Genomic DNA, 13,834 nt, shown 5'->3' with positions numbered 1-13,834 from the left:
TCCCCAAGTGTACTGAAGTAAAAAAACTCAAATGCTAGTGTGAACCTAGTGTAACATATAATTTGCTCAGCACCTGCTCTATAACATGCTGCTAGGAGCTTAGGCTAGGTCCTAGCACTCTGTCCCTACTCGGGGGTTCCGTTCCCCATTATGCTTTAAAAATGCAGAGAGAAGTCCTGCAAGCAGAACTTCTCTCTCTGCATTTTTCCACCCCTCTCTGGCGGAAGCCAGGTGGAAACCCAGCAGATACCATTACAGTCTATGGGATCCGTGGGTTTCCAAGAGTAACTGATTTTTTTAAACTGATTCAGTTTTCGTTCGGAGGGTCCCGGAAGCCCGAACACAGGTGTAAACCTAGCGCCGCCCAGCTTTTTTTTTTTATGGTGGCAGGTTTACTTTGAAATCCCAGTTTTCAAGCTCCTGTGCCATAGGATGCCATATATTGTCCAGGTTTCTGTAGTTGCCCTCTGTTGCCTAGTGTTTATCACACTTTTTGATAGTATAGTACAGCTCAAAGCAGTGTGTGCTTGCATCTATTCCTCACTCACTCCTGCAGCTTCCTTTTTCCTTCTCCCCTCTATAGACCTATGTGTTATCTGCAACTTGATTCTCAAGTCTGTGTGTGAGCCTTGACTGTCTCCACTCTGGAAACGGGGTCTAAGGATAGCAGACTGATTGAAGGGAGGGTAGAAGAAAGTAACTTGATAAATGGAGAAAGAAACCTTTTTCTTTAATAAGAGAAATTACAGAGTTTCTAATATTCACTTCACATCTATGAAAAGTTGTTTAATAATTGGAGTTAACTTTAAGTTGTAGACTGTTGAGCAAAAGGGTAACAATGTTTTGATCTCTTGACTTTCAGGTTCCACATCTCTCCATCCACTACTGCCTTGAGCGTGAGACTCCCATCAATTTATAGACCATCATTTTGGCGATCTCTTACATAAATTTGACTTGCAGCTATTTAGCATATGATTAGTGATGCAGATTCTTGCCATGTAACTGTATTGTTACTGTTTTGCTTCCGGTAGTGGAATCTTTTTCTTCTTGTGTACTACAAATTACTACCTGTTCTCACATTCCCAAATAGCTCCGTATGGGTTTGATTCTCAAGTGATAGGTCTATGGTTCGAATTAAGGATCAGCCATGAAGATTTCCTAAGAAAAGAGAAACTACATTAACCAAGTCATCGATAGCAGTCTTTCGGCTAAGGAAACTGTTAAACTGCGTCATGTGAGTGACATGATGGTTGGAAGAATACGACATGAAGTCCATCCATACATTCAAAAGCCAAGAGTTGGAGGTCCAGGCAATATCTGAGTCAATAAGTTGTCTCATCAAAAGGTCTATCAGTTCAGTAACAATGCAGTTACATGATAAGAATCTGCATAACTAACCATATGCTAAATAGTTGCAAGTCAAATTTATGTATGACCTAGCCGAGATGATTGTCTATAAAATTATGGCAGTATCACATTGGAAGCTGTCGTGGATGGTGAGATATAGAGCTTGAAAGTCAAAAGTTCAGAACATTGTTACCCTTTTGCTCATCAGTGTATATTAGTTAACCTCACTTAAAGAGGGTGGAACACCAGGTTAAATGTATGGTTTGGTCTTCTAGATTATTGGACAAGTGTATGCTGATCCAGATTGCCTACCACGTACCATTGACTATGGCCTGAATGTTCGTCTGTTCTGGGAGAAATTTGTTTCAGAGGATTGTCCCTCTGGTTTTTTCCCCCTTGCAACATCCTGTTGTCAGCTTGAGCCTGACCTAAGGTAAGCAGTCCATTTTTATTTATTTTTTTTATTTTATTTTTTTTACCCTTTTCAGTTACTGCATTTTACTTTTTAATGCCTTTTCATCCTACAACACTTGTTTTTTGTTTTGTTTTTCTTCATAGGCCAGACTTTACATATCTACATGATACCCTTACAGCTCTATCTCTATTCTTGGGGGACCTGGCAATCCCTTTGCCCTCTGAGTTAGAGGTTATGGAGAACAACTTCAGGCTGCAATATGGTCTTATGCAAAAACCATCGTCGCCAGTGACCTCAGAAAATAACTCTATGGAACCATGTTGCTAACTAAATCATTATTCATGCCATGAGTGTGAAGCTTAGAGTCCAAAACAATGTGCACGTTTCGGCAGTCCTTAAAGGGGTTTTCCGGGCAATTTTTTTTTTTTTAATCTTTTAGCAGTGTTTTGAGTGATTTCTGGGTTTCTCTGGGAGCTCCTGGCATCTTCTGCATTTGTTTACATGGTGTAGCTTCCTGTTCTCTTTTCCTACAAATACTATAATGCATTGCAACACATGTGAGAGCAATAAGCGAAACGCCACTCACGTTTTTCTAAAACCTTCTCTTGATTTATGATTACTATGATGCATTGCTCTTCACTAAGATCTTCCTCTCACACCCCACTTTCTCACTCCCTTACACCCCTCCCTGTTTTCCTAGCTAGCCCGCCCATTACTAGCTCTTCCTAGTGAACTAACTCAGCCCCTAACCCCATCATACTTGCCTGTCTACCTGTCCTGTAGATCACTTTCTTGAGTGTCACCAGCTTCTTCTCTTGACTTCTTCCAGTGCTTGCACAATAGAGCTGGAGTCCTGGCATGCCGGCACTCTGGCTCTTTTGTTCAGCTACAAGAGGCCGGCAGACATCTGATGAGAGGAGAAGCCACCCCCACCGAAGGAAGTTATGCTTTGTGCCCAGAAGATCTGGATAGGGAGGCATTTAAGTATGATGGGGCAGGGGGAATGGGTTGTCATTGGTGATGTTCCCTTTCCAGAAACTGAGAAACAGAATGTTACTGGAAAAATCAGAAAATGTGCCTGGGGCAGTCACATGACCGATATGGGTAAATATACGTTTTCGATGCAGTAAATAAGTTACGCTGGGTTCACACCAGCGTTTGGTCTCTGTTCTGAGGTTTCTGAGTTCTGCATGCAGAAGATGAAAACTTGTCAGACCGAATCCGGCCGTGAGCGTTTTATGCTCTCCACTGCAAAACGGTTTTGTTTTTTTTTAAACCAGACACAAAGTCCTGAATGTCCGATTTGTGTCTGGTTAGAAAAAAAACCCCAGAGAGCATAAAAAGCTCACAGCTGGACACTTTTCAAACCCATTCAAATGAATGGGTTTGAAACATGCCAGCAGGTTTACGTCTCCTGCCCAGTTTGGGGCAGGAAACAGTAACCTGAAAGCGGAGCCCCCGGGGCAGATGTGAACAAGCCTTAAGAAGTTAATCAGGGAAGGGTGTTTAGTGTAGTAAGACAATTTTATCCCGGACAACCCCTTTAATGTGGAATTTCCATCTTAGGCATTTATGGTATACACATAGGAATAAGTGCCTGACCAGTGGGGTCCACTTTTGTTCCCGTGTCTATTGGAAGAACAGTGGTCTGGTTGTTAAACTCCCCATACATTCAGCAGCTCTGTGTAATTTACAGAGACGTCAGTGCATAGAGAAGCATGCAAGCAATCGGACATTTGACATATTCTGTGAATGCTTAAGATGGGACTACCCTTTAAAGACAATTATGGTCCATGCACAGAGCAATGCTGCAGGCATGGACCCTTCTGGCAGTGCACAGAGTTCAGAACATGTACCACTGTATGGTGCCTCTGTGAGGCATTGTATGCTCCCCTAGATAAAGGGGAGAATATCTCTGTAATGTGGTGTGTGAGTAAGTCATAAACTTATATAATATACACTAGTAAGGACACACTCTCTGCCTGTATAGGCAATTATTACCACATGGACCTGTGAAAGGCCAAATGTATGAGGCCTTCAAAATAAGGATATCTCAGGGTTTTTCCAAGACGCCAGCACATAGTCTTGGCCAAAAGTTTTGAGAACAAAAATTTGGATTTTCACAAAGTTTGCTGCTTCAGTGTGTTTAGAACTTTCAGATGTTTCTATGGTTATTGAAGTACAATTGTAAGTATCTCATAAGTTCACACCTTTACTGACTTAAACATTGTTTATGGAAGATCAAATAAAAAAAGCTTTATTGGCACGTCCGAATAGATATTTGGCATTGCCAAAGCTAGTAAAGTGTGTGTGTGGGGGGGGGGGGGGGGGAGTTGGACTCGGGTGGGTGAGTGGTGGGTATGGTGGGGTGGGTGGTTTGGGGTATAACAGTCCGTGGAGTCTCATCTTCTTCTTCGTTGGTGACTGCTATATGGGGAGGTGGGGGTGGGGTGGGGTGGGGCGGGTGTATTGGGATAAATATAACAGTCCGTGGAGTCTCATCTTCCTCTGGTTTGGTGACAGCTGGACACGTATTGGGCAGCGATCTCCACAGTGGCCTCTTCTTCTCCCAGTAGGATGTAGAGTTTCCTTTTCTTGTCTGCAGATATGAAGTCTGGAAGACTCAGTATTTACAGTGTTGAACCTTATTTTTCAAAACTTGTGCAATTAGTCTGAATATCGGCTTCTGTGCCATATCCTGATGACTGACAGCCCATTCTTCCTTATTCAGTGCCTGGAATTTTCATATTTTCTATATTTTTTTTAATTTTATCTATTTGCCCACCTGCTTGAGGATAGACCACAGGTTCTAAATGGGATTGAGATCTGCAGTTTCCTGATCTTGGACCCCAAATGTCAGTGTTTTGTTTACCAAGTCACTTGGTTATCACTTTTGCCTTGTGACATGGGGCTCTATCTTGCTAGAAATAATAAAAAAAAAAATCACAAAATTGCTCCTGGACGGTTGGGAGAAGTAGGTTTTGGAGGATGTTTAAATACCATTTATTCATGGCAATGTTTTTAGTATAATTTTGAATGGACCATTTTGCTTTACTGTTGACAAGACACAGGACTCACAGTATTGCTCCCCCTTCTTCTCTGGACAATGATTTTTCTAGATGTCCCAAACAGTCTGAAGAAGGCTTTATCAGAGAAAACTACACTTTTTTTTTTTTTTTTTTCTCCTTCTTGGAGAGAAGTGACTTCTGGAAGAATGATTGCCTGGAGAAGAAAAGGTTATGTGGCTTACAAAAACTGAAAAGTGTTGTGAAAGGATCATGTATGGGATTTTCACTGAAGAGAGTGGATCGGTCAATATTTTGCATAAGAGCACTGACATGAATAAAGAATGGTATCTAAACATCCTCCAAAAACAACCCCCCCCCCCCACCCCCAACGCATTCAGGGGCAACTTGATGATGAACAATACTTGTTCCAGTATGATGGAGGACCATGACACAAGGTAAAAGTGATCACTATGTGGTTCGGTGAACATGTAAATTTCAGGTCAATGATCATAAAACTCCCCAGAATAACTCAATGTATTTGTGCTTAAAAGTTAAAGAATTTATGACATGCGTCTAATTGTTCTTCAGTAACCATAGAAAGATCTGATAATAAGATCTAAAAACCCTGAAGCAGCAAACTGTATGAAAACCATAATTTGTGACAGTCGCAAATATTTTGGCCACGACTGTAGATATGTCCTTAGAACCACAGCATGCCTTGGGCTAGATAGGTCACAATTACCTATTACAGCTCCTAACATTTGTTAAGGAGAAAGTCAACAGAACCCAGCCCCACAGAGGTGTTAGGGTCACCTAGAGCTGTGTTTTGACAACATTGGCACAGATTCCCACCACTTTTGCTAATATACAGATTAGTAACACGGGCACTGCTAATGCTTCAGAAAAGTAGGTGACAATGCCCTTGTTACACCCGAGAGCTTATTTTCCTATTAAAAAAGCTGTTATCTCAGCAACATGGGTATCAATTCACAAGGGGGAAAAGCTATTTGATTCGGGTGACCCTAACCCATATATCTACGGGCTGGATTGACATGCTGGGTTCTGCTGACAGGCTCCCCATAAGTGCACTCCTTATTCTTTTTAACATTGTTAACCATAAAATAAAAACTTGAATAGGTCTTCCTCTTCCTGCAGAAACATAGTGGCTGGAAGATTGTTACATATTTATTCAAGCAGATGTTGATTCCTATTTTGGAAACTAATGTGATTTGAAACCACTTTTTTTTTTTTGTATTACTGCTGGATTTTTTTTTTAATGAAAACTGGAATTTCAATGTTTATATCTGTATTTTTTTAAGACCTGTAGACTGCATGTTTCCAATCCTCAATGTGTTTACTATTGTGTATGGTGCTCTCCTAAGCACCAAGGGAATTCATTAGTTCCTTGCCAGTGCTGTGCTTGCTTCCAACATTCACTGGCAGCTGGTCAGAGTATTTTTCCACACTTTTTCCAGGATAAATAATGTGGTAACAAAAACCATTGTTGGAATACAGCGCTATTGTGATGTAAATGTAGTGATATAGCATTAGATGGGGTACGTGGCTGCTATAGTCTGTAAATGGTGGTTTTCTTACCACAGAACTATCCACCAGATTAATACAGTTGTCCCTCAAGTTTCAAGGACTTCAGGATACAATATTTTTAAAATACAAAGGTCATTTCTAAATCATTGCGACTTGAAACTAGACTCAATATACAATGCTGAGCTGGGGAGGGGGTTCTCTGTCAAAACCCCTGTATTAGCGAAGCACATGCTGATGATTAGCAGTTCTCTCTAGTTTTGAGCACTACGTGTTCTGTACTACTTTACCTGTGTCAGGATGAGATGCTCCTTTGGGACCCTACTCCAGAGCGCCTCTGTTATTTTTCAGGTGAACTAGGGTAATTTATTAATTCCCGGCTGGCACAATATGTGCTTGAAGTAAGAGGCTCTGGTCTCTTTCATAATTCAGACACTTTTCCATGCACCAGATTTCTAATATATGCCAGTTATAGTAAATATATTGGTCCAAAGCATCCTCTCTCCTTGCTGTAGTGCCCGTCTGTGGCATAGAATGGACAATCAGGGGCAAGAAATGGCTGTGCACCAAAGACGCAGAACATCTATGCCAGGAAACTAGTGTAGATGGTGTCATCAGTTCCCCTTGCTGCGTACATTTTTTGTAGCACCTGAAGAAACTCCTGCTACCAGAACAGTGATTTTATAGCCTTCAGCAGCTCTTTTTCTAATTTATATGTGTAAGGACGTTCAATATAATTTTTTTCTTTAATTTTCATTATTTTGTGGTGGCATTTAGGATCTTTAGAACCCATTACAAGTCTATCATAGAGTAATTATCATCCCAGAGACAGTTAATATAGTAATTTGAGGGACTGATGTAGTGCATATGGATTTAATACTTGGGAGTTGCATATATTTGTATAAAAACACTACTTATCTTTATAGCAGAGGTCTGCAAATATTATGCAGTACAAGGTGTTTGTAGTCTTAACAGCTGAAAGTTAGAAGTTGATGATAATTTTTTTTCTTTATATTGGAGCAGTGCCTCTACATGAGGTAATGGAGACTAATTGTTTTTCGTGGTTTTTTTTTTGCCCTTTGGGCTCTTTCCTATGGATAATCAGATATAGTAATGGTGCTCATACACACTGGCCTCATACGTGTATGTTTGCCTGGGGAGGGGGTGCAGGCTTAGTAGCTATTCACCTAATCATGCTGAAATCTGTGGCCTTGGCTAAGTTTATTAGTTTGGTAAACCTGAACGAGCGTGAAACATAGCATACATGGAAGAGCAGTCAGCATTGCTGCTCAGTACTGTGTGTGTATGTGTGTGTGTGTATATATATATATATATATATATATATATATATATATATATATGCACAACCTCTCAACTGTGTCAAGTCATGCATAGCACATACTGCGATTGATATTAATAGCACATTGTCAGGGTCAACTATTGCTTTTTATGTTAATAAAATGAATTATGAGGTCATCTACTGTGTGGAGGGATTAGTAGATCAGGCTTAAACGCAATATGCAAGAGTGTTATATTAAAAGCTGCAAATAAACCTTACTGTAATGTTTACTTTGCTGATCATGAGACGTCTCCACTGGATTTATAGCAATTTTGACTGCCAGGCACAGCTTGAATTTTTTTTTTTTCCTTTTTATTTATATAGAAACAAAACACATGTACAAAAAAAAGTTAATAAACAAATTTCTTACAGTTTGTACATCCATTTCTGTCCTTAAAAACCTCAGCAGCACATTATTACAGGAAGGTTCCTCAGGTCAACCAGTAAGCAAGCAGTAACTGGTAACTCTACTGGAAGAAAATAGGACTGGCGAAGGTACCAGCCAGATTGCTTGACACCAATGTGCAGATTTGTCATCAGCTTTCATTATAAAGAATAGCTTAATCTCCCTGGCTTTCTTTTTCTTTGGAGTCTATGAGACTTAAATGCATAACTGAAAGAAAAGCTGCCACAGGCAGCCAAAGTCACACAGTTGAATTGTACATACAACCCCCAGAAATTCATGACAAAGTGGTAAACTGGCCAGTCAAAGGGTTTCTTGGCCTCAGAATCAAAAGAGTAACCATATCATGGTGATCTGTAGATGTTTAGCAGATACGGAAGAGTTCATGTCCCTTTTCCTCCCCAGAGGAAATAGCAGTTTATGAATACAATTCTCCTGTCACAGTCCGTCAGTCCATTGTGCACGATGACATGTATGACATTGCCATCTCTAAACTGACCATAATCATCGGTCCTCATCCAACATTGCAAAATCTATCTTTTCATGCTCCTGGGGTTCCTGCACTGTCCATTAGGGGGACAGTACCTTCCTGAACCTGTATTGGAGTGTGACTGGCTGATACTTCAATTGTGTTTTCATCTACTATGTCACAAGTAGGGTTTGAGAATGCAGATAATGGAAGATTGATCCGCTGAAGCCGTCTATCTTCAATTTCTTGGTCATGCTTTTTCTTTAAGTCCTTACCCCTAGAAGAAAACCATATGGAAGTTAGAGTACTGATGCATATGTATAGAAAAATGAAAGGTACAAAATGGGTTAAAAAGATATATGAAAAGTTAGTTGCTGACCTTTTGTACATGTATCCAACAATAATGCCACTGCCAATGGCTATGATGATCACGACCATCAGAATTCCAAGGACATAACCTGCAACAAGTTGACAGAACTGGTCAATAAAAATGATATATGTATGCATTTCTTCTTTTATGTAGTTCTGCATATAAAGTGTTGCTTACAGTCCAGTGCTACCTCACCTAATGTCCCGAGATCCTTCTTGTCACGGGGCTTGACTTGGACTCTCTCACTGATGCTGATTATAGGTTGGACCACGTTGACTTGTTCTGGCTCCTGGAAACTGTCTGGCTTAAGAGTTGCTGATTCTTCTGGCGTCTCTGTAGGCTGCAGTGTTGCAGTTTGTTCCGGTATATTATAATCCTTTGTGGGAGCTATAAGGAACAAAAGAATTTGTTTAGTAAATAACATGTCAATAAGACAGTCTTATATTACAGTAAAAAAAAGTTTTATTCCTATGTAGATGAGGGGAGAAGTGCGTCACCTTAGACTCTATAGTGGAGACTGCACCTCTAGCAAGCTGAGGCGGCCCCAAAGCACTTTTCCCTGAGGTGCAGCACTCAGCTATTTCCAGGGCTCCCGCTGAAATAAATGGAGCAGTGTGTATCTTGTTCCCCATATTGGTAGGGGTCCAACTGCTGAGACCCTCAATGATCTGCAAGGTATCCCTTTAGGGCATCAGTTTGTGAATGAAGCGAAGTATATAGAAATGGCTACCAATCCATTCTCTTGTATGAGACTGACCACGTAAAGAAATATTCATCTGTTTCTTATATTACAATTTCCATGTTATATAAACAACCTCTGAAATTCAAGAGTGAAATAAGGTAAAGCAGCATCTCAGGTCACAGATATTTTAAGGTTTACTTCTATTTAGGGACTACGGACAACCATGTAATCTGTCACAGGTCACAAGTATGTCTTCTTGGAAAGAGTGGATGTGACTGAGAAAGCCAGCTTCAGAATGTGTCTTGACTATGTGTTGAGGCCATCTATCAGGGCACTGACAGTCAATATGAGCGTTTTATGGGAATTAGTCCCAGATTGTGGATTTCTAGGTAGGTTCTCTATCCTGTCCTCTACCTTAGGGACTAGTGACACTGCAGCTTCCCCTGCTTTAGGCTTCAAGAGGGTTGAAGCAGAGGCTTTTATATAAAGGAGGGCTCCTGCCCCATAGCGTACAGACTGCTATAAACAGCACCTACATACTGCAGATGGTTATACAGGAGAACTAAAGAACCCAGCAGGCTGCGGCTCAGCCCTATCCTAACATGTAAAGGGGAACAATTCCAACAGCAAGTATACATTAGAGACTAGACCCCTGACATACAGGAAGTCTGTGGTCAGGGGTACAATGTGACATGAAAGCTCTTTGTTTTTTTAGCTACTTTTAACTCCTCCACCAATAGAAAGTATAGAAGGAGCTCGGAGACAAGCAGACCCAATCACTCTTCTAGTTTCTACATGGGCGGGGGCCATATCTTCTCCCCACCTTCCAAATCTTACAGAAAAACAAGGTCATGTGATCATGTAGCCATGCGGAGAAGAGAGGGTTAAAGGGGTGCAAATAAATGGGGCGCCTATGCAATGACTAGAACTGGCTGTGCCAGCAATGAGCAGGTCCCTGGCATATAGCTGGAGTGCATATATCTGCAGTGCAGCTGGTGACACCATTCATAAATACATGGCTGCAGCCAGTCATATGCATGAAACCATATATACATACATGTACAGACTGCACATGTAACGGGTTAAGGGCCCGGGAATACAGCCTGCTGCCCCCACACTACACGGGTAATACCTGGTGTCCCGCAGGTCAGCTGGCAGCCCAGGAGCAGGACGAGGAGCTGGACGAGCACCATGTTGTGGCTGTTCTGGCTGTCAGGGCTGTTGTTCTGAGTTGTTTTTCACCACAGCAGCCTCAGCTCCTCCTCCTCACATCACATCACAGGGAGGCTCTGAGGCCGGAAACGTCTGCAGTGCGGGAGGAGGAGGAGGAGGAGGCAGCCGCTCTCCTCACACATGTGTAGTATGTGTCCGCCATGTATGGCCGCTGTACAATAACACTGTATACAGTCACCGCCGTCCTCCCCCGAGCACCAAGCTCAATGGCGGCTTTCTTTGTGTTATTACAAATAAGGGTACACGGTTACACACTGCGGTCTTTATTACACATAGTATCGCATCCTGCAGTGTCCCATAACGCTTCATATGAATTCATGTCTCGACATTGCTTTAAACGCGGTAAAAGCCGCACGACATGCAGTTTGTCGTCACACATGGCCTTCATGCGCACAGTACGTGCTGTTCCACCGCCTGACCGGGGGTGAGGGCACTGCGTTGGCATAGCAGTCAGCTGGAGCTGGTTTGGACAGGTTTGTTGCGCATGCTCAGTGTAGCTCAGCTCAAGGCAGCTGCAGTTATTATGAAATGTGTTATGTTTTGCAGAGGCTTCACTCATTTCACTTCACTGCTCTACCTGCAAGACATGGGGCACAGAGATCAATAGCTAGGAAAAGATTTGTTAGGCTCCATTCACATTTCTGCAGAATTTGCCATTTTCGTTTGCTGCTAGAGTAGCAAAAAACCCAAAACATGGCGCTGGATCTGTCACGTGTTAGAGTTTATGCCCACGACTGAGTTTATCAGCCGCTTGGTGTCTGTGATTTGTGAACAAACATCTGTCTTCACAGACCCTATTCGCCAATTGAGGTGAACGTATCTGTGGGAAAAAGAAAAAAAGCGTATAAAACATACAGCCGAGAATCGGTTTCAGTGCGAGTCTTGTGTAATACTGCTCCCATCGATACACCATCAACTATGTCAAGGCCTCCAAAGGAAGTGTGAACAGAGACTTATAAAGGCACACGTCCAAGATAAATGTCTCTTGGCTCTGATCACACTAGTGTCATAGCTTTTGACAGCCAAAACTGATTGTTTTCAACGAGTCACATTGACCTTAAATGGGGTCAGTCACATTTTACTGAAAGCTTTAAAGAGGACCTTTCATGTCCTCAAGCACATGTGGTTTTATATACTTCTAGAGAGCTGGCTTTCCCGTTATGTACCCTGGGGCAAGAGCTATTGGTGCTGTTACCTCTAAAGCAGGGGTAGGGAACGTACGGCTCTCCAGCTGTTGCAAAACTACAACTCCCTGCATGCATACTTGCTCTGCTGTTCTTGGAACTCCCATGGAAGTGAATGGAGCATGTTGGGAGTTGTAGTTTCACAGCAGCTGGAGAGCCGAAGGTTCCCTACCCCTGCTCTAAAGGCTAGTTCACTCGTGGGGTGGATTTTGGCACTGAGAGTGATGCGAGGAGGTGCATCACTCTTGGGTCAAAACCCGCCTGCCACGACTGTTGCGGTCGCGGCTACCCCCTCCGGAGTCGGCTCAAATGAATGGGCTGACTCCACAGGTTGCTGCCGCTAGGTGGACGCCGCGGCTCAGTGGGCTGCGGAGTCTGCCTGAAGAAAGGGCAGCTTGCTTCTTTTTTGCTGCTAGTGCACCCTCATAGATCAGCTGCTCTGAGCCACCAGGGCTCCAGGTAATGTTTACATGAAAGTGTATGGGGCATGTAAATAGCTTTTTATATACTGGGATTCCATGAGCACTTTCCTAGGTGGTTTAAAACCAAAAGATATGGCAGTTTGAAGTGAAACTCCCTATTGTCATCTACTACATGTGTATATACTGGTGTATACAAGCCATGTATACACATGGCTTGTTTGGCCAGAGATACAGCAATCCCTATTGAAAAATCCTCAGAGGCTTCTGCAAAAAAAAAAAAAAGACATTGCAAATTTGTTCCAGACATTAAAGGGACCCTATCATTAAAATTAAATTTTTTCTCACTAACACGTTGGAATAGCCTTATGAAAGGCTATTCTTCTCCTACCTTTAGATGTCTTCTCCGCGCCGCCGTTTGCTATAAATCCCGGTTTTCGTCGGCTTGCAAATGAGTTATCTCGCAGCACTGGGGGCGGGCCCCAGCGCTCAAACAGCACTGCAGGCGTCCCCAATGCTGCGATTGAACTTTCCAACGCCGCCTCCAACTTCTTCACGCGTCTTCTTCCGGCGCAGGCTTCAAACTACTAGGCCTAGGGCAAAGCCAACTGCGCATGCCTGCCGGCCACAAGAAAATGGCCTCTTACACAGTATTGTAAGATGGAGGCGGCGCTGGAGATTTTTTCGCAGCATTGGGGACGCCTCCAATGCTATTTGAGCGCTGAGGACTGCCCCCAGTGCTGCAAGATAACTAATTTGCATACCCAAGAAAACCGGGATTTCTACCGAACGGCGGTGCAGAAGACATCTAAAGGTAGGAGAACAATAGCCTTTCTTAAAGCTATTCCTACATGTTAGTGAGAAAAAAATGCATTTTAATGATAAAATCCCTTTAAGCCTTCATATGGCTCTGTTAATAGTAAAATAAAAAGTTATGGGGTTAAAAAAAGGAGAGTCAAAAATTTAAAATAAAAAAATTAAAAATGCCTGTAGCAGGAAGGGGTTAAAAAAGCACTCTATGAGCCCAGGTTAAATGCTGATTATGCTTACTGGTAATTGGGATTCCTCGATCCCATGACAGCACCCACAGAGAGAGGAGGATCTCCCTCCAAGGACAGAAAACCTATAAATATTTTCGGACCTCTTCCTGGCAAACCCTGTAGTTACCGGGCTTGATTAGTAGAATGTACAGTACAGAACCACGCACCAGTTCACCATGACACAGAAAAACAAATATACAAGAAAATACACTTTAATGGGTGGGAATTTGATGGAGTGCGAAATGAAGTATTAAACGCACTTGGCTATGCACTATGTTTGGGTATGTAACCACAAATGGCAGAAAATATTAGCCTTTCAGAATGTCCTAACATGTCCCAATTTTTTCCTCTATTGTGGTACTAAACTAAGTGAGAAGCCACCC

At 42.3% G+C, this 13,834-nt stretch overlaps 2 protein-coding genes across 3 annotated transcripts in view; one reads left to right on the top strand and one right to left on the bottom strand.

Annotated features, from left to right (window-relative positions):
* The window catches only part of LIMK2 (LIM domain kinase 2), a 41,359-nt gene extending 38,486 nt beyond the window's left edge, over positions 1–2,873 (top strand). For both annotated transcript variants that reach the window (XM_075276377.1, XM_075276369.1), the window contains exons 15-16: positions 1,623–1,780; positions 1,906–2,873. In XM_075276377.1, the coding sequence (XP_075132478.1) occupies positions 1,623–1,780; positions 1,906–2,089 (342 nt within the window). In that variant the 3' untranslated portion in view covers positions 2,090–2,873. The remainder of the gene's footprint in view (positions 1–1,622; positions 1,781–1,905) is intronic.
* A 4,817-nt stretch (positions 2,874–7,690) lies between these two features.
* On the bottom strand, positions 7,691–10,849 carry PIK3IP1 (phosphoinositide-3-kinase interacting protein 1). The gene is made up of 4 exons (XM_075276522.1): positions 10,708–10,849; positions 9,089–9,280; positions 8,903–8,981; positions 7,691–8,800 (listed from the first exon to the last, which is right to left on the bottom strand). Exons 1-4 carry the CDS (start codon positions 10,766–10,768, stop codon positions 8,596–8,598), a joined length of 537 nt encoding a protein of 178 aa, XP_075132623.1. The 5' UTR covers positions 10,769–10,849; the 3' UTR covers positions 7,691–8,595.
* Positions 10,850–13,834: the final 2,985 nt, after the last annotated feature.

Source organism: Leptodactylus fuscus, chromosome 1, assembly GCF_031893055.1.
Source record: "Leptodactylus fuscus isolate aLepFus1 chromosome 1, aLepFus1.hap2, whole genome shotgun sequence".
Classification (NCBI taxonomy): Eukaryota; Metazoa; Chordata; class Amphibia; order Anura; family Leptodactylidae; genus Leptodactylus; species Leptodactylus fuscus.
This window is presented reverse-complemented; position numbering and strand designations above follow the sequence as displayed.

Excerpts from the sequence above, each read along its gene's own strand:
- PIK3IP1 (XM_075276522.1), bottom strand. The coding sequence starts at position 10,768 with ATGGTGCTCGTCCAGCTCCTCGTCCTGCTCCTGGGCTGCCAGCTGACC. Across the intron at positions 9,281-10,707 it reads GCTGACCTGCGGGACACCAG|CTCCCACAAAGGATTATAAT; the intron begins GTATTACCCGTG and ends TGTTCCTTATAG. Across the intron at positions 8,982-9,088 it reads GAAGGATCTCGGGACATTAG|GTTATGTCCTTGGAATTCTG; the intron begins GTGAGGTAGCAC and ends AACTTGTTGCAG.